Here is a 20,833-nt window from a genome sequence, read left to right on the forward strand (position 1 = left end):
TAATTCTTGAATGCCTCTGGCGTGATAATGGACTTGCATCAAGTACCTGGAAAAATCATCACGGTGGCGAGATGTTAACTACCTCGCCTGGTATACAGGAGGTCATGGGTTCGATTCTGACACTTGTATATTTGGAGTTTCCATGTTCTCCTGGTGGTCGTAAAGATTTTTCTCCGGGTCCTCTGGTGTTTCCCTCCACATTTAGAAACATGCGTTTAGGGTATTTGGCTGCTATATATTTCTGCATGATAAGCCACTACATTGGGCTATCATGTGTGGCCAGGTCGCTTCTGGAAAAGAGCGAAATAGCTCATTGGGCCTTAATCTGATCAAATTTAAAAATAGTTTTAATGTTAATGGTTTAAAATCAGATGCAACTGTCTCACTGACTGTAGCAGTTTGAAGTGCAAGAAGCACAACTTGGAATGCTCTGCTGCATATGGTCATTGTAGAGGTCGTGGATGCACCAATTCAGCACGTCTTGTTAATGGTGACAGTGAAAATGTGTTATTATTTTTCCATGCACGTCATCAGTAAGTGCTCAAGGAGACACTTGGAGTAACTTGGGACCTTGAAGACTGAATCATATATATATTTAGTTAAAATCAGAGTGTCTGGTAAAACATTATTCTGAGCTATGGTCACTGCCATTATTAAATTTATCAAATGACCTCTACATGGTGAAATTACATTGTACAGCAATCCCTCACCAACTGCCTTTTTCGCATCCGCGGTATTTATGTATCCGCGGTTTTGCTTCGGCATACCAATTTATTAAGTGCGGAGTGGAGTTGTGTATCCGCGGTTGAGCATGGCGACCGGCACTTGTAATTTCAAATCACCCCACATCTGTCTTCCCTCCGTGCATCATCTCATCTCCCAGCTCCCGTCACCGCGCTCTTCCAACCACCAGGTAGAGGTAGAGGGTGGACAAAGCCCCTCTTCTTTCTAGCGACCACCTCCCCCATTCCCTCATCAACGTCATCATCATCACCATGGACTTCAACCCTCAGTATGGAAGGTAAATAACATATTATTGGTTTCAATTATTTTATTTGAACACTTATTGTTTTTATTTGTGTTTAGTGAAGGAACAGGCAACTTAGGCTTTGACAAAAGTGACCGGGGCCACAGTTTGCTATAACCCCCTATTTCCCATAAGGCCTTAGTATTGCCAACCGCAGTTTTGCCAACCACGGCGGTTTTCAGGAACGTAACCCCAGCGGTTACACCTATGTATTTTATTTTGATTCGATTCAATTTCTACATTTCAAAAATATGAAAAAGATTTGTTCGATTAACATTCTACATTTATCAGGTGTGCAGTTATGGTGATTTGTATTATAATATTCCCTCGTTATTCACAAACTTGCTATCTGCGATGTTGGTTACCCGCGAATCGCATCTGGAACTCTACATGACTGCATCAAGAGAGAGAGAGAGAAAGCGATGAGATAAAGTGATGAGATAAAGTGATGAGATAAAGTGATGACATCAAGTGATGAGAGATTGTATATGTACATGTGTAGTGGAGTAGGAAGGTGCGTAGTGGAAACAGCGTGATTACATGATAACACAGCCAGTATGGGTTATGTTGGGTCAGCCTGTAGCGAAGGCAAATACAATGCAGCTTATATTATGGCAATTAAGTTGGAAGAGCCAAGGACGGCTGTGATTGGCTGGAGCTGTTGCCAAGGCTAGAGTGGCGCCTAAAGGTCTGGGGGAGAAACAGGTGCGAACGACGCGGACTAATTAATTGGGGAGTAATGAGAGCGGGGATAAATTGGGGAGTCGGCAATTGGAGCGAGGTTGTTGAAGTTGGAGAGCTTGGAGTGAACAGCGGGGAATCGAAGTTGGAGTCAACAGTGGGGAATTGAAGTGTGGAGAGCTTGGAGACAGAGTTGGAGAGACAGAGTTTGGGAGACAGAGTTGGAGACGGAGCTTGGAAACAGCGTAGCAATAGCGGAGCTGAAGAAGAGAATCAGCCAGCAGTGGAGAGAGCGTAGCGATAGGGAGCTGAAGAAGAGAAGCAGCCCGCAGTGGAGAGAGCGTAGCGATAGCGAAGCTGAACAGAGACGAAGCAGTTAGCAGTGGAGAGAGCATAGTGACGGTGATAGCGGTGAACAGAGACGAAGCAGTTAGCAATGGAGAGAGCATAGTGACGGTGATAGCGGAGTGCAGAGACGAAATATTTAGCAGTGGAGAGAGCATAGCGATGGTGATAGCGGAGAGCGGAGACGAAGAAGTTAGCGGCGGAGTAAGCGAAGTGATCATGGGGAGTGGAGAGACAAAGGTGGCGAGCGAGTCGAGTGAAGCACGGCGAGCGAGCCGTGGCGACCTGGATACTGTAAAATATTGAGGACGTGCTGAGAGTTGTAAATAAGGCGGTGTTCGAAGAAAGACAAAAGTTGTCCGAGTGAAATCGAACACTACACATGTATTTTTTGCTATAAATGCTATTTGTCTTAAATGTTATGAAAACAATATATAAGTGCTAGATTTAGAAATGAAATAACCCCGTGACACCAAATCTGATTACCCTTATAATGTGTATTTTGGTATTTTCATGTAATATTTTATGGCTGTTCCGTTTTTGCAAATATGACAGTGCCATGTAGTCAAACACAGATCCACACATACACACAAATGTCATATATCTCCATATAATCTGAGGGTAATGTAGTATTGTAAATATATACCTACATATGTACATGTAATTTTTAAGGAGTGTTATTGACGAATGTGTTGAGTTTCATGTAGAGATTGAGTTTGGTACAGTACAAAGAGATTTGCTTTTGGGGATTGCGTAAAGGTTGGAGGTTGGATGATATAGAATGTGGTGGGATGACCTTCCGGAAAACAGCTCAGAAACTCAGTGAAGTATTCACAGATTAATCATTATCGTTGTAATTGGTGCACTACTCCACCGTAATACGTGGTGAATTGGTGTATAGTCTATTAATTTGGAGGATTGACTTTTCTGAAACGGAAATTTTTCCATGAATTACTTGGAAACCAATGGTTCACGAATCGGTTCCACTTCATTCATTCCACGAGACTTTTAGATGCCAACCCATTACCAGGATTTGAACTCGCTCGCTTCTGACTGTGAGACAGGCACTCTGCCGAGCTGGTTAAATATAAATGTAACGTCGTTGACGTTCACATGCAGCTCCTCAGTGATGCACACACGGGCAGACTGCGGTGCCGAGGGCACAGAGGGGTGGGCACGCGGTGCTGTGTGGGTTGTGCTCTCATGAGGCCGGTCAGGGGAGATGTGGTGGAGTTGAGGTGGGATGTGGGTAATAACACGAGCGATGCGGTGGTTTGGGGGGAGTGCGGTAGTGTAATGGTGAGCGCGCTGCGCTATGAACCCAGCCCCCGAGTTCGATTTCCACTCACGGCTACTAACACCAGTGACGATTATCTGAACCGGTCCTGGGCCTCCCCTAGGTCGACTCAGCACTCATATGAGTGCCTGGTGCGGTGTGTAAACATCGCCACTGGGGAGACAAAGGCGGCTGGGTGTGGTGCTGGCTACCCACCCCCTCGTGTGCCGTGCCAGCCTTCATAGGTGCTCACTAACAGCACTTGTTAAGGCTATGTGTGGGTTGTGGAAGAAAGTTGAACGGTCAGAAACAATATCCGTGATGGTCTAATTACTTTGGGGGGTTTATTAGTTTAAGCCATTTATTATTGGTGGGTGAAGGCGCCCTCATTAAAATTAATTTGCTGTCGTGTTCAGCTTCATGTACTCATGAAACACCCATATATATTTAGACTAATTATATTTAAAATCCCGCTAGAGACTCCTTTTTCATGAACTCAAGAGTCCTTGAGTTCATTACATAATCGTCCTAAACATCTACCACGGTATACAGCGAATAAACCCGTACATTTTCACAACTGCTTTCCATCCTATTTAAGTTGGAAGAGTGGCCTGGCTAAGTGCTTTCGTTGCGAATGTTAAACAAATAAAAAATGTCCAGTCAACGTTCTTTCGGTTGTGATTCACCGTGTCGGACGTTACCATTCCGTGTCATTACGCATCCACTTGTGAACGTTTCTGTGTTGTGCTATTGCCCTGCATTGTCCTGTGCACCTGCGATGGCGACATCTCCAGCAGCATGCGAGTCTGTCTCCACTGCTTGACGAAGACCCCCTGTCTCGTCTAGATACTACTGGTATGACATGAACATAAGCAATGAGACTGTTACTCGAATTTAATACTTGCCCAGACCTGTTGGCAAATTTAAACAAATTCGACTATTTTATGAAAAACAAAAGTGTTTATCAGCAAATATACTGAAACTATAGTCGTCGGCAACTTCATTCATTGCAATTCTGGTTACCCACAGGGTGAGCCAATCAGCACGCTGTCCTTTTCATCTGCAATGTACGGAAAGGCCCGGGATAAACACGGTGCGAATTTAACTGAGAACAAGCAATCTTGTTATTCGTTTCTGTTTAACGTGTTAGAGAAGTCACAGTATATGTATCCTAATATTCATAAGTTATTATAGACAACATGTTTATGGATGAGAAAAACGTTAATACATGCTGTCAGTCTTAGTTGTTAACACGTCGCCATGATGCGGCATCTGTATAGAGCAGTGGTTCTCAATTTTTCTGGTAATGTGCCGCCCCCCTCCCAATCTCAGCTCCAAAAACAAAATGTTCTTTAACTCAGGGCCACGATAGATGGAGAGAAATAGAGAGATCACATGTCCACGCCTCTGGTCATTGTTTCGTGTAGTAGGCGAGTGTGTTTGTCACCGCGAACACGGCGTTAATGTTTCAGCGCAATTTACACATTTATCTTGCACGGCGTCTACGCCGCAGACTGCTCCCCTTTCCGATCATCCTCTCATTCCCAGAGGGTACGCGACCCCTCGATCAAAAGGTGCTGGCGTAGAACCACTGCTGAGATACGTCACAGCAATCTCTCGTCACAATCCCAAGGGGTGCCACTGTGGTGAGATGTTAACTACCTCGCCTGGTGTGCAGAAGGTCGTGGGTTCGATCCCGACCCTGATGCCTGTATATATTTGGAATTTGCATGTCTCTCGTCCTGTGGTAGTGTGGAATTTTTCTCCGGGTCCTCCGGTTTCCTCCTCCACATTCATAAACATGCATCTAGAAGTATTTGGCTGATATCATTTACACATGACAAACTAAAGCTATTAAACTATGTTTATTTTACCAGGTAAGGCCCACTGAAAAATATTTTTAAAATTTAGAAGCGACCTGGCAAGCACAAATGATAGCTCAACGAAGTGCCTTACCATGTGGAAATTCTAGCAGAGGGAAAACCGGAAAACCCGGAGAAAAATCCACGCGACCACGGGGAGAGAGAGAAACATGCAAACTCCAAATATACAGCAGGCGCCAGGGTTGGGATCGAACCCACGAACCTCCTGCAAACCAAGCGAGGTAGTTAACATCCTCGCCACCGTGGCGAGATATTGCCACATTTAGAAACATGCACTTAGAATCTCGAATTAAAGCTTTCGTGACTGCATGAATTCATATTCTTGGGTCTTTTGGTAAAGTCACGTAGATAGGTATTTTTATTTTCTTTGAACTTATCTACGTGACTTTACCGAAAGACCCAAGAATGTGTTAAGAGTATTTGGCTGCTATAAATGTCCACATGATAAGCCACTTCGTTGAGCTATCATTTGTGATAGCCAGCGCGCTTCTGAAAAAGAGCTACAGAGTTCTGTGGGCCTTGCCTGGTAAATTAAATCAAAACTTAAAAAAAGTTAAACATCTCCGGCATCTCTGCTCACGCCAGGAATCGTTCGGCTCGGCACTGAGTGGCGGCCGCCAGGGATCGCCACCGTCTTACGCCTTGGAGGAGTGGGAGGGGTACCCTCACGCCTCCTGGTGGCCACTCTCACGCATCGCGTCCGTGAGAGCGCAGGGCTCGAGAGGAGGGGGAGGAGGAGGAGGGGGGTGAGATGGAGGGGGTGGAGGAGGAGTGAGGAGGAGGACGGGGCAGGAGGAGGCAGGATGGAGGAGGCGGCTCCTGTCAGGGCGGACAGGAGGTGACGCAGCCGCCGCGGTGCATTGCGGCCGCCGGCACCACCACACGGCCTCCGTCAGCACAGCGAGGCCCAGGCGGCGAGGTCCCACGTAGTGAGGGTCCACCAAGGAGTCCCTGCTCGGGCCCATGGCCTCGCCGCAGAAGAAGAGAGGCGGCGTTGGCGGCGTTAGTAACGGCGCCGTGAAGTCGCCTTGGAGCAAAGCGCTGAGCGCCGGCGCGCAATGGGGAGACAAGGCAAGAGGAGGCCCCGTCGCATCATCCCTCATCGATCTGATGTCTCATCGATCTCTAAACTCTCATCTCTGGTGTCTCTCTCAACCGTGCCTAGATAAGGGCCAAGCCATTCCCTCCTGCTGCCTCTCGTCTGCCTCCATCCCTGTGGTGTGCCCCACGCCGTCCCCCCCCCCGCCGTCTCCCCCCCCCCCGCCGTCTCCCCCCCCCCCCGCCGTCTCCCCCCCCTCCCCGCCGTCTCCCCCCCCCCCCGCCTTCTCTCTCCCCCCGCCCCCGCCGTCTCTCTCCCCCCGCCGTCTCCCCCCCCCCGCCGTCTCCCCCGCCCCCCGCCGTCTCCCCCCCCCCCCCGCCGTCTCCCCCCCCCCGCCTTCTCTCTCCCCCCGCCCCCGCCGTCTCCCCCGCCCCCCGCCGTCTCCCCCGCCCCCCCGCCGTCTGCCCCCCCGCCGTCTGCCCCCCCCCCGCCGTCTGCCCCCCCCCCCGCCGTCTGCCCCCCCCCCCCCGCCGTCTGCCCCCCCCCCGCCGTCTGCCCCCCCCCCCGCCGTCTCCCCCCCCCCCCGCCGTCTCCCCCCCCCCCCGCCGTCTCCCCCCCCCCCCGCCGTCTCCCCCCCCCCCCGCCGTCTCCCCCGCCGTCTGCCCCCCCCGCCGTCTCCCCCCCCCCCCTCCCGCCGTCTCCCGCTCCGTCATCTCCCACCGCACCCAGCCCCCGTCTCTCCTCGCGGCCCCCCCTGGCGAAGAGGCCCCCAGGGGGCCCCCAGAGGACCCCCAGTGGCACGGGCGAGATGTTCACTCCCTCGCCTGGCGTACAGGAGCACGTGGGTTCGATCCCTACCCGCCTGCTGTCTATTTGTAGTTTGCGCGTCTCTCTCCCCGTGGTCGCGTGGATTTTTCTCCGGGTCCGCCGGTTTTTCCCTTCCACATTTAGAATCAACATCACGCGTTCAGATTATTTGGCTGCTTTACATTTCCACATTATAAGCCACTTTGTTGAGCTATCATTTGTTGCGTCTGATAAAGAGCTACAGAGCTCAGTGCACTTTACCTGGTACAATAAAAAATATATATAGTTGAGTGGAATGGTTTGTGGGGTTTCAAGTCGCTGCTTTTAAAGTGGCGACCAGAGACACATCAGCCGCACGTGAAACCCAATACATGCCCTTGCCACTTTCAGGCATGGCAGTCTTAATTGCTTTACATGTTTCAAAAATAGTCGCGTGACGTTGCATCTCATAACACATTTATTTAATATAGAATGCTCCGTAATAGTATTTGTACATTCAGGGTCAGTATGTACATCTAGACACGATCTCAGTGTTGCATCTGCCGTTTATCGCGTTAAAAGCATTGCAGGAGGAGCCGTGCAGGTGGAGCCGTGCAGGCGATATTCCTTGCACAAGAGAATTGTCTCTGTGACTTCTCATTTGGTCGTGGGTTTTTGTTGGTTTGTTAGATCTTTGAACTGTCATTTTGGCATTCTCTCCCAAGTGTATCGTTATTCTCCCGAGTGATCAATGGCGGTGGCTTCGGGTGGCGCGCGGGGTCTCCGTAACGGCTTCGTCTCTGCGATCCTCTTCAGGACGAGTTCCTGGACGTCATCTACTGGATCCGTCAGATCATTGGGCTGGTTCTGGGTGTCGTCTGGGGAGTCGTCCCCCTCAAGGGGATTGTCGCCATCCTGCTGTGAGTACGCGCAAACCAACAACGCAATGCTCATGTACCACCCTGAGCTGCTTCGTGTGCGTGTCATCCTACCGCATTGATAAACTAAAACTCAACTATCTTTATTTGAATTCAGCTATCGTTTTTTTATTCTACCAGGGTAAGGCCCACTGAGCTGTGGTAGCTCCTTATCAGAAGTGACTTGGCTCACACAAATGAAAGCTCAATGAAGTGGCTTATTTGGAAATTTATAGCAGCCAAATATTCTTCAACGCGTGAGGTTGATTCTAAATATGGAGGTGAAAACCAGAGGACCTGGATAAAAATCCACGCGCCCACCGAGAAACACGCAAACTGAAAATATACAGCAGGCATTAAGGTCAGGATTGAACCCATGACCTGCTGCATACCAGGCGAGGTAGTTAACATCTTACCAGTGACACCCACTTAGCACACAGGTCATCAGAAACTTGAAAATGTATGACGTTCATATTTGATGGTGGTAAACACATCTGATTGGATTGTTGATGATGTAATGACCCACATTTTAAAATACTGTTTTTTTAAACACTGGTTTAACATATACGAATTGAAGCACTTTGATTCTTGTTATTAAAGAACATTAGGATCTATGGATGAAATGCACCTTACAAATATAAATTACTAGCTTCGCCCGGGACTTGGATCCACCACGCGCGGGCCGCCTTTGTCTCCCCAGTGGCGATGTTCACACACCACAGCAGTTACTCGTTTGAGGCTGAGTCGACTTAGGGGAGGCCCAGGACCGGTTCAAATAATCGTCACTGGTGTTGGCTGTGAGCGGGAATCGAACTCGGGTCGCCGGGTTTGTAGCGCAGCGCGCGAATCGCTATGCAGTCCCCCCCCTCCCCACACACACAGGATAAAGACAAAATCCCCCGTGTAGCCTGTAGGGGGCAAGTGCTGTTAGCGAGCACCTATGAAGGCCGGCACGGCCTTCATAGGTGCTCGCTAACAGCACTTGCCAAAAGTGTATTTTTATAATTTTTTCATGGTGTAGTCTGGAAAGTACCCACATGGCAAATTTCAAGTTTGTTGCATGTCGGGAAGTACGCTAAACATTTTGGACACATATTCACAACTTTGCATTTTATATATATGGAGATTATTAACATGAGCTTAACATTAATTCATCGATGCTTTTTATTGATACCATCTGGCCAAGGAGGACAGAAATGGGGATGGAGCAGAAGCTGAATCCACAGAGCCACGTGGCTTATGGAGCACTGGAACAAGTATTTGAGCCAAGCTGTTGATTATGGAACAGCCCAGGAATATTGCTGGGCCACCAAGCCAGTGATCGTGGACGCGTAGCGTCAGTGTGCTATGAGAAGCGTATCTTTAGGCAACTGTGTGAAGCATTTTAAAAATATATAAACTCGATTTAAGGTCCCTATTACTGTGATTTATTTTGCAGGGAGGGGCGTTTGATGAAGAAAAGATTACTTTTGTATTATATGTGCGTAACTCTCTAACGTGAGATGAATAACAGTAAACAATGGTAGTACTAACTCTAAAGTAAGTCTCCCTGCTGAAACAAACCTGGGGCGGTGCTCCTCTCTTGAAAGGAGATTGGTCACAGCTGAAATTTCTCAGAGTTGACTTGCAAATATGACGATAGGCCGAGTCCTCAACGCATTGCTGAATACTTTAAAAGTTTGTCTGAAGTTTTAAGAAGCTGCAGTGGAGTCAGCACGGACTTGCAGTGGATGGCCAATTGTGGCCAACTTTTATCTCCCACTCGCTTTACCATTTACCTCGTATGCACTGGGTTATCAGCTGTATTTAAACCACTCTCTCAGTCACAGTATATGATGAGTTCTGGTCGTCTGAACAAACACAACGCTATCATATGGACACCATTAACGTTGCTCGCAACTCGGGGTTTAACGATTCACCACCTCCACAATTCAATGAGTTGTCATAAACAGTGGTCACAGTTCAATTCACAAATACATTATATCTGCCATTATGCTGCATGTAAAATCTATCGTGTTATCAATGTATAATATGTAAACAGTTGCTTTTTACCTGCGCAGTGCAATGCACGTTTGAAACGTAAGATTAGATTGTGTTACCATACTGAGAACCCCCAATGAGCAAGATAAAAAAAAGGCTGAGAACAAGACCCTGCCATTTGCCCCTTTTGATAAATTTTCACGAGTCATATTTGAATCCAGCGTTATTCCCATTCGGGGCCCTCCATAAATGACGTCACACGATTTTGGACGATTTTCGACCGCCCCCCTCCCTTCGTCACACGGCGTCACGAAAAGTCAGACCCCCCCTCAAATATGACGTCACAAAGCTCTGCCCCCCCCCAAAAAAAATCCTTCAAATCGCTTTAAAATATTATCATAGTGCGTATTTAATGTGGCGCTGCACTCTGTTGTAGGATAAAGCATTTATTAAAAAGTCAATTTAATGAAGTAGAACGTGTTGTCTATACTTATTTAAAGTTGCGCATTTTGATGTGACGTCACATTTCCCAAACTCCCCCCCCCCCCTCGTCACACATCGTCACAAATGTCTGACCCCCCCAGGTGCGTGACGTGACGTCATTTATGGACGGCCCCTTATCCCTTCGGGGAGCGCACATTTTGAGTGTGGTCCTGGCCTGTGTGTTCCCGCAGATTCTGCGTGATAAACGCAGGCTTGCTCTACTTGTACTTCAGTAGCTTCCAAAAGGTGGACGAGGAGGAGTATGGTGGCACGTGGGAGCTGACCAAGGAGGGCTTCATGACATCTTTCTCTTTATTCTTGGTGAGACTGTCCTCATTCTGATTCAGCGCATGGTATTCTCACAAACAGTAATTTTGATAGTAAACTCATTTTAACTTGCAAGTTTGAATATTGTAGTATAATACTAAGGAAAACAAAAGAGCTGTCGTTATCTGTAATATATGGTCTATGGAATGCTTGATTTTCACTCGATAATATATTCAGTAGCATATTTGAATATTGTCGCATGTAGCTATATAATGTAATTGGAATGTGAATTTGTAAAAATCATTCGAGAGAATCTCTGATAAATCTTGACTTAAAGCCTTCGTGACTGCAGGAATTCATATTCTTTGGGTCTTTCGTAAAGTCAAGGAGAACAAATTTTTTTTACAAAAACTACGTCGTTTCGATCGCAACACAAGCAATCGTCATCAGGAGAAAGATGACGATTTCTTGTGTTGCGATCGAAACGTTGTAGTTTTTTGTTAAAAAATTGTTCTACGTGACTTTACCGAAAGATCCAAAGAATAGAATCTCTGATACTAATCATGTACAAACCCTGTAGCCAAAATATCTTCAACAGCAATTGCAGCACGATCTTATTAGACTTCAGAGGGGAGGCCAATCCTGGTTACAACTTAGATGGTTGAGCATTATCTAAAGGTCATAATAAACAATGAAAGATCTACCAATGAGTGCACAAACAATCGGTAAAATTCAATTATTATTTTTTCAATCAATTTGGCAAATTCCAGCCCTGGCAAATTAGAAATACCTGTGGAGGGATGAACCTTTCACAGTGTAGTAAGGTGCATAGGAAAGTGTTTCCCCTGAGTGTGCGTGTAAAACAATGTTACTTGAAAAGGAATCGCGAAAGGCCGAATGCAGGCTTAATGCTTCACATGGGCGATACACTGGTGGCTAGGGATCTGAATGACCATACGGCCTCGTGACATGATGCCAAAAGACAACGAATTGGAATACAAGTGAGAAAAAGGCAATTGTTTACAATGTTTTCCTTTTTTTCAGGTTGTCTGGGCGATCTTCTACACTGCATTACATTACGAATGACCTTGGATAATTTTGAAAAATAAATATTTTTTTCTCCATAGTCATGGAAAAGTTTTTAAACATGTGTTTTAAACACTGCTATCCCATGCAAGCACCATTCATATTGTGGCCAGACTACTTTTTTTAATAGTTTGAACCACACTTTCATGTGTATGGGGGCAGTTTAATGAAATATCTCAGCCCACGTCACAGTTCACTACATATTCATTCCAAGCTTTGGTATGGAGACTATTGAAAATGTGCCATCCGTCAGAAGGACATTTAAGGCTGGTCCGGAATCCTATTGTGAAAAATACGCATGCATTTAGGTTCCTGAGCGATGACCATTGTGTACAAACAAGTTTCATCTCAAAAGCAATCGCGTGAACACATGGACAGTATCAGCATTTTAAAAAGTGTCCTTTTTAAGAAGTGCTGTATTATGGTATTTTTAATCCACAAATTGGAAGATACCAAAGTAGTATATTTTATCCGACTACATTCTGGCAGCTGCCAGTATCTTAACAGGACCTATCTGCAAACAAGTTGTAGAATTTTTCAAACCCATCAGTGGGCTGTGCACCCACCACAGGTTAAGAGCTCATCCACGCAGAATGTTGAGGTGGTTACGAAATGAATAAATATGAAGCGATTTTATACGTGTTGTATTCTCAATAATTGAATCCACACATTTTTATTTGTGACATGTATTTGCAGTGTGTATCTTAATACACCATAGACTCCAATGTTAAATTTCAATCATCACTGTAAACGTATACCTGTAACAATCTAAACAATCTAAATCAAGATGCACTTTGTTACGAATGTCAGGCATAAGATACATTTTAAGCTGTTGAATGAGGCACTTGAGCAGAGCCTTGCTCGACGATGCTTTAGAATTTGGATGCCGAGAGGCTGAGCATCCACTTGGGAACCTTTATGAAGCTGGGGATAACGCAGGACATCCAGGCTAGCCCTGGGACCTGTGTCACCAGAAACTTGAGTGACGTGTAGTTAACCGGCACGCTGCCTGCAACACAACATTCACATTAATAGTAAAACAAAACGAGAACAGCATCAGGCGAAGACCCTTTTCGTCAATGTTCCCAAAAAAACTGAATGGTATCGCAGCAGCCATCGAAGTCCCTGGGTTTCAGCCACTTCACGGAAATAATTTACATTTGTAAGGCGCATTTGATCCGTAGATCCCAATGTGTCATTGAGAGCAGTAAATAAACAGAACTTGGGAATAAAGCGCAGTTTTAAAGAGATGAGTTTTCAAGACAGACAAATATAGCCACCGATTCAGTCTTATTAAGCTCACTTGCCAGCGTACGTTATGAAAATCTACCAGTAGAAAAAGGTGCGCATTTTATTTTGCACCTGTGCTGCTACCCCATGAATGCTGCTCCTGGTAAAGGTGTTTAGATTACATATATATTTGCACGTCATCTCTTCTACAGTGAAGGAAAAAAGTATTTGATCCCCTGCTGATTTTGTACATTTGCCCACTGACAAAGTAATGATCAGTCTTTAATTTTAATGGTAGGTTTATTTGAACAGTGAGAGACAGAATAACAACAACAAAAATCCAGAAGAACACGTCAAAAATGTTATAAATGATTTGCATTTTAATGAGGGAAATAAGTATTTGACCCCTCTGCAAAACATGACTTAGTACTTGGTGGCAAAACCCTTTTTGGCAATCACAGAGGTCAGACGTTTCTTGTAGTTGGCCACCAGGTTTGCACACATCTCAGGAGGGATTTTGTCCCACTCCGATTTGCAGATCTTCTCCAAGTCCTTGAGGTTTCAAGGCTGACGTTTGGCAACTCGAACCTTCAGCATCCTCCACAGATTTTCTATGGGATTAAGGTCTGGAGACTGGCTAGGCCACTCCAGGACCTTAATGTGCTTCTTCTTGAGCCACTCCTTTGTTGTCTTGGCCGTCTGTTTTGGGTCATTGTCATGCTGGAATACCCATCCACGACCCATTTTCAATGCCCTGGCTGAGGGAAGGAGGTTCTCACCAAAGATTTGATGGTACATGGCCCCGTCCATCGTCCCTTTGATGCGGTGAAGTTGTCCTGTCCCCTTAGCAGAAAAATACCCCCAAAGCATAATGTTTCCACCTCCATGTTTGACGGTGGGGATGGTGTTCTTGGGGTCATAGGCAGCATTCCTCCTCCTCCAAACACGGCGAGTTGAGTTGATGCCAAAGAGCTCCATTTTGGTCTCATCTGACCACAACACTTTCACCCAGTTGTCCTCTGTATCATTCAGATGTTCATTGGCAAACTTCAGACGGGCATGTATATGTGCTTTCTTGAGCAGGGGGACCTTGCGGGCGCTGCAGGATTTCAGTCCTTCACGGCGTAGTGTGTTAACAATTGTTTCTTGGTGACTATGGTCCCAGCTGCCTTGAGATCATTGACAACATCCTCCCGTGTAGTTCTGGACTGATTCCTCACCGTTCTCATGATCATTGCAACTCCATGAGGTGAGACCTTGCATGGAGCCCCAGGCCGAGGGAGATTGACAGCTCTTTTGTGTTTCTTCCATTTGCGAATAATCGCACCAACTGTTGTCACCTTCTCACCAAGCTGCTTGGCAATGGTCTTGTAGCCCATTCCAGCCTTGTGTAGGTCTACAATCTTGTCCCTGACATCCTTGGAGAGATCTTTGGTCTTGGCCATGGTGGAGAGTTTGGAATCTGATTGATTGATTGCTTCTGTGGACAGGTGTCTTCTATACAGGTAACAAGCTGAGATTAGGAGCACTCCCTTTAAGAGTGTGCTCCTAATCTCAGCTCGTTACCTGTATAAAAGACACCTGGGAGCCAGAAATCTTTCAGATTGAGAGGAGGGGTCAAATATTTATGTATATCAATTTATAACAGTTTTGACATGCGTTTTTCTGGATTTTGGTGTTGTTATTCTGTCTCTCACTGTTCAAATAAACCTACCATTAAAATTATAGACTGATCATTTCTTTGTCAGTGGGCAAACATACAAAATCAGCAAGGGATAAAATACTTTTTTCCCTCACTGTAAGGTGTTTTTTCTGTCTCGGTGCAGCTGATTTTCCAGTCTGGTCAGATGTTCCCAATGTACGGATATTTCACGTCAAATACCTCGTTGGATTATGGTTTTCACTCTGCATAAAGTGCCAGACTTTGCCCCTTTTTGTCAAATAATTGTTTGTGTTCAACTTTATATTAGAGGTCATGAGGCCCATTAAATGTGACAAAAATATTGGCCTCATGAACGAAAAATATGACAAATTATCGCTATAACTAGCAGAGGGCACTGGTGAATAAGTAGCGCGGATAACTTGTACGCGAGAGGGTAGCTTGTCCTCAGGATGGGATGGCACGACACCTGACCCTCGCCAGACTAAATTATGTAAACTTTAAATTTACCAGGTAAGGCCCACTGAGTTGTACAGCTCTTTTTCAGAAGCGACCTGGCCACAAATGATAGTTCAACGAAGTGGCTTATATGAAAATTCATAGCAGGCAAATACTCTAAACGCTTCAAACTAGTTCGAAGCTTTCGTGACTGCAGGAATTACTCTTTGGTTCCTTCGGTAAAGTCACATAGAAAATCAAATAGAATACGACGTTTCGATTGCAACACAAGCAACCGTCATCAGGTAAGAATGAATGAGAAAAAACATAGTAAACAATGTTAACCGACTCTGTGTGGAATTACATTACACTTAAATTTTGATTTAAAGCTTTCGTGACTGCAGTAATTCATATTCTTAGTTCTTTCGGTAAAGTCACGTTGAAGGGAAACAACAAAATAATAAAATATATATAAAACAATAAAAATTCTCACGACGTTTCGACCATAACACAAACGGTCGTCTTCAGGTGTGTTGGTTTGCATAAATCTATTTTTAAACGGTGTATTTATTTATAAAGAAACGTTAGCGCCACGCGCAGCGATTTGGCAGTTTATTTAGGACTAGTCCATCTATGTTCTGAAAAGAGGAGGGGGGAGACGAAATTTTTTTATATAATGTATGCTGTCTGAAAGCCACTGTAAGCGTGAACAATCAATTAAGACCTGAAATGGTTTATCAAATCTTTCCAATGATTGCTAAGATTGAATCCATCTTCTCGGTTGAAATTGTCTCTGTGCTTGTATATGTGGAAGATGGATTCTATCTTAGCAATCATTGGAAAGATTTGATAAACCATTTCAGGTCTTAATTGATTGTTCACACTTACAGTGGCTTTCAGACAGCATACATTATAAAAAAAAAAATTCGTCTCCCCCCTCCTCTTTTCAGAACATAGATGGACTAGTCCTAAATAAACTGCCAAATCGCTGCGCGTGGCGCTAACGTTTTTTTTATAAATAAATAAATACACCGTTTAAAAATAAATTTATGCAAACCAACACACCTGAAGACGACCGTTTGTGTTATGGTCGAAACGTGAGAATTTTTATTGTTTTATATATATTTTATTATTTTGTTGTTTCGCTTCAACGTGACTTTACCGAAAGAACTAAGATTATACATTACACTTCCTAATTTTACAAAATTTTGGTGTTCTCAAACTTCCGATTTTCTTACTCTAAATATTGCCGTGCTGCTTGTTTATAGTCCATTGTCTCTCCTCTGGCCACTATCGTCCGGAATTCCACTCAACTATTCTTTGGAGGAGCGTGGTCTGCCTCCGGCCACTGTGGTCCAGAATTCCACACAACTCTCTCATTGTCCTCTGCCCCAATCCCTCCCCCCCTCTCTCTATTTAAAGCCTCGACACAGTGGCGCTGTCTTTCTTTTTGTCATTTGGAGGAGCGTGGTCAGCCAGGTAGAGTGTTGGCTGTGATGTTGTCCGGCTCTCTGTGTTGTGTTGCATTGTGTTTCTAAGTTTACGATGTTTTTTTCTCATTCATTCTTACCTGATGACAGTTGCTTGTGTTGAAATCGAAACGTCGTATTCTATTATTTTATTTTCTACGTGACTTTACCGAAAGAACCAAAGAGTAACTCTACACTCTTGTTTCTAAATGTGGAGGAAAAACTGGAGGACCCGGAGAAGAATCCACGTGACCACAGGGAAAACACACAAACTTCAAATATACAAGCGTCAAGGTCAGGATCGAACCCATGACCTGTATACCAGGAAAAGTAGTTAACATCTCGTCACCGTGGCGCCCTGAGATACCTCTCAACTGGCACCACGAGCCAGGTACCACTCGCCAAACACTGGATAAATGTCAGGAGAGAATTTGCCATCTCGTTTGGGTGACTTATCTGTGAAATAGCCGTGGACAACAGCTACAGGATAATAGGGTTGCAGATAACAATAAGCTCAATTGTGCAGTATATCACAGTAATTATAATTCCATCGAGATTAGCCCATCTGGATCAAATTAAACCCACTGAATTATGGATAGGAACTGGTTTACATTTCGGGTCACAATCGAAAGCAGGTGATGCATTTCAATTGGAGCTGAACTGCACCCCTAGAAATTGAGATTCAGCAAGTGCTTGGCTCCTCGAGATGTAGCTTGGGTTTGAAAATTAGTGTGAGAATTCCATTAACTATGACGAATGATGCCCCACTTACCATCCACATCCTTGAGGCCATACTCGGAGGCAAGGTCAGCTGTCATTAGCACTCGGCCGGACTTCTTCATGATGTTTTTGTCTATTAAACAAAAAGCGTGCATATTCATTGTTCCTGTAACACTTGCACAACATGCACGCGTGTCCTCGGAAATGTTCGTTTTTAAATAACGATAATTCAAGCCGCATAAATGACATCACAGGAATGACGTCAGGATGGGAGGCACATGGTTCTTTTTAGCGCTGGTTTTGTAGCACTAGTTTTCATCTCCAGGTGTCGGGCAACACGTTTATAAAGTTTTGCAGTTTCTGTTGCGTAACACTTTATATTACAGTTTTGCTCATATTGAATCTTCTTTACAGTCGTAATCATGAAAAACTAATGCAACGGAATATTAGCTCTGTTCAACAATCTACTAGAACTATACGTTATCCATTAAAATTACATTTAAGACAGTCCTCGACTTACGAACACTCGCACTTACGAACCAGCTTCCATGACTTTTTTTTACATCGACTTAAAACTGAACCCGCACTTGCAAACTGAACTGCGGAACTATTTTGTTCAGCGGAGAGATCCTCCGCGAGATGTAATGAGTCAGCCTCGCGCTGGGAGTAAGTGAGAAAGTGAGTGTGTGTGTGTGCACGCGCAGATGTGTGAAAGTGAGAGTATGCGTGTATGTGTCTGCATGCTCCTGTGTGTGTGTGTGCAATTGTGGTGACTCGTGCCCCTTCTGACAAGCCAGCATCAGGGCTCAAGGTAAGTGAAAATTAAACAGATTGTTATTCTATTTGTTACTTTATTTTATTTAGTATGAAGTAATTATTACAGTATTCCATGCAAATATACAATATTTCTTATTTACGAGTTTAAAAATGCTTCCCTTTTTTGTTGAACCATAACACATTTTATAACACTGCGTTTAAATGCAGTACATTGTTGTGTTCCGACTTACGAATCCTTCGACTTTCAAACGGGTCTCATGAATGGAGCCCGTTCGTAAGTCAATGGACTGCCCATATCACATTTCAGGTTCCTGCTTGACATTGTGCCATCTCCAGTCATCCAGTAGCATACATGCCACTTGATGTTTCCAAAGTATCCATATAGAAGTTAGAGTAAAATCAAGAGTTCACACTAATGATAATCCATACTCTTTGGTTCTTTCGGTAAAGTCACGTAGGTAGAAAAAATGTATAATAGATCACGACGTTTCGATCGCAACAAGGTGAAAGAATCAGACTGCTGTGGACGAGGCATTATATTGACCCGAGAGGGGGGGAGGGTGGGGGGGATTGCCACATCGGGCAAGAGGGTGGGGCCAGCGATTGTAACTTGTGAGCATGAGAGTGCAATCCAAAGGACCTGTGAGCATGAGAGTGCAATCCAAGAGATCGGCTATAGGGGGGAGAGAGAAGGGGGGGGGGGGGGAGATAGAAGGGGGGGGGAGGAGGAGAGATCTAAAAGAGAGGCACAGAGAGAGGGAGACAGAGTCGGAAATAACAGCTGACATAGGCAGGTAGGATGGAAACATCACAGTTAAGACTTTACCTGGTTAATAACGTCCTTCCAATGATTGCTCAGTTTATACCCATCTCGGTTGAAGTTGTGTCTGTGTTTATATATCTGGATGGCTTCATGAACAAATCTCTGAAGGTAGCCGGTGGGTTTGCAGAGTACCTTCGTCTTGGAAAAATCAATTTCGTGTGAGCCCACAGCGTTAAAACAATGATCAGCAACGGCAGAGATATTCGTTTTACCGTGTTTCAGATCTGCCTTGTGTTCACAAACGCGGTCCGAGACATGTCATTTCGTTTCCCCAATATAATTGCTGCCGCAACCACAACTCAGTTTGTAGACACCAGGGTATTGCATGTCAGGAATCACATCCTTTACAGATGGGATCAAATCACGAATTTTGTGTACTGTGTTGAAACGAACCTGGATATTGTGTTTTAAGATTTTGGAAATCTTTTTGGTAACCCCTGCTATGTATGATGGTTTTGGTTGGATCCTCAGAAGGTTGTCTCCCCATGGCTGGGGAGACAAGCTTTGCGGATTGTATGGTCAGAGTATCCGTTCAGCCTGAGGGCTTGGTGTACGTGCTCCAACTCACTGACTAGGTGGTGCTGGTCGGAGATGCAACGGGCCCTATGGTGTAGTGTTTTGATGAGGGAATTCTTCTGTGCGAGATAGTGGTGAGAGTCAGACTTTAGATAGGCATCCGTGTGGGTGGCTTTCCTGTAGACAATGTCCCAACGAGCCATCAGGTCTCTTCTAGATCAAAACATCCAGGAATAGTAGCTTGTCATCCTTTTCCACTTCCATGGTGAATTTGATAGATGGGTGTATGGAATTGATGTGGTTGAGAAATTGGTTCAGTGCTGGCAGGCTATGTGGCTAGATGACAAACATGTCATCTACGTATCTCTTCCACAAGAAAGGATGTAGGGTGGATGTCAGGATGGAAACTGTCTCAAATTTCTCCATGAAAACATTCGCTACCACTGGCGATAAGGGAGAACCCATTTTGTTGTTTGTGGAATGTACCATTCCAGATGAAGTAAGTGTTGGAAAGGCAGTGCCTCACCAAAGTTGGTACATCAGCATTCAATCCTTGTTGGACCAAGTCTTAAATGATTGCAATGGTGTCAGGTACAGGTACCTTGGTGAACAGGGAGACTACATCGAAACTTTTGATTTAAAGCTTTCGTGACTGCAGTAATTAATATTCTTAGCTCTTTCGGTAAAGTACCCTGGTGTCTACAAACTAAGTTGCATCTGTGGTAGTAGTTACATTGGAGAAACCAAACGCCATGTCTCGGACCGCATTCGTGAACACAAAGCAGACCTTAAACACGGTAGGACCAACACCTCGGCCATGGCAGATCATTGTTATAATTCAGTAGGCTCACATGACATTGACTTCTCCAAGACAGAGGTTATTTATAAGGCATCTGGCTACCATGAGAGATTCGTTCATGAGGCTATCCATATATACAAGCACAGAGACAATTTCAACCGAGAAGATGGATTCTGGCTTAGCAATCATTGGAAGGATTTGATAAACCATTTCAGATCTTAATTGATTGTTCACGCTTATGGTGGCTTTCAGACAGCATACATTAATATTTCGTCTCCCCCCTCCTCTTTTCAGAACATAGATGGACTCGTCCTTCTAAACAAACTGTCAAATTGCTGACCGTGGTGCTATCGTTTTTTTTAAAATAAATAAATGCGCCGTTTACAAATAAATCAATGCAAACCGCCACTTCTTTCAAATGTTTCTTGCCATTGGTTTTTCACACCTGATGATGACCGTTTGTGTTATGGTCGAAACGTCGTGATAATTTCTATTGTTTTATATATATTTTATTATTTTATTGTTTCCCTTCAACGTGACTTTACCGAAAGAGCTAAGAATATACATTGAAACTGACAAGCAAATCATCTGGAGACAGTGAGATGTCCTTAATTAGAGAAACCAAGTGAGC

At 44.8% G+C, this 20,833-nt stretch overlaps 2 protein-coding genes across 4 annotated transcripts in view; one reads left to right on the forward strand and one right to left on the reverse strand.

Moving 5' to 3' along the window:
• Nucleotides 1–6,017: 6,017 nt before the first annotated feature.
• On the forward strand, nucleotides 6,018–12,406 carry RAB5IF (RAB5 interacting factor). The gene is made up of 4 exons (XM_032957489.2): nucleotides 6,018–6,283; nucleotides 7,854–7,957; nucleotides 10,609–10,738; nucleotides 11,729–12,406. The coding sequence occupies exons 1-4, from the start codon at nucleotides 6,176–6,178 to the stop codon at nucleotides 11,768–11,770; spliced, it is 384 nt and encodes a 127-aa protein (XP_032813380.1). The 5' UTR covers nucleotides 6,018–6,175; the 3' UTR covers nucleotides 11,771–12,406.
• A 34-nt stretch (nucleotides 12,407–12,440) lies between these two features.
• DHRS1 (dehydrogenase/reductase 1) overlaps nucleotides 12,441–20,833 on the reverse strand; it is a 114,691-nt gene continuing 106,298 nt past the window's right edge. For all 3 annotated transcript variants that reach the window (XM_032957486.2, XM_032957487.2, XM_032957488.2), the window contains 2 exons: nucleotides 17,340–17,420; nucleotides 12,441–12,779 (listed from right to left, as the gene is read on the reverse strand). In XM_032957486.2, the coding sequence (XP_032813377.2) occupies nucleotides 12,643–12,779; nucleotides 17,340–17,420 (218 nt within the window). In that variant the 3' untranslated portion in view covers nucleotides 12,441–12,642. The remainder of the gene's footprint in view (nucleotides 12,780–17,339; nucleotides 17,421–20,833) is intronic.

Source organism: Petromyzon marinus, chromosome 20, assembly GCF_048934315.1.
Source record: "Petromyzon marinus isolate PM22_M1 ecotype Great Lakes invasive population chromosome 20, UKy_Petmar_22M1.pri1.0, whole genome shotgun sequence".
NCBI lineage: Eukaryota > Metazoa > Chordata > Hyperoartia > Petromyzontiformes > Petromyzontidae > Petromyzon > Petromyzon marinus.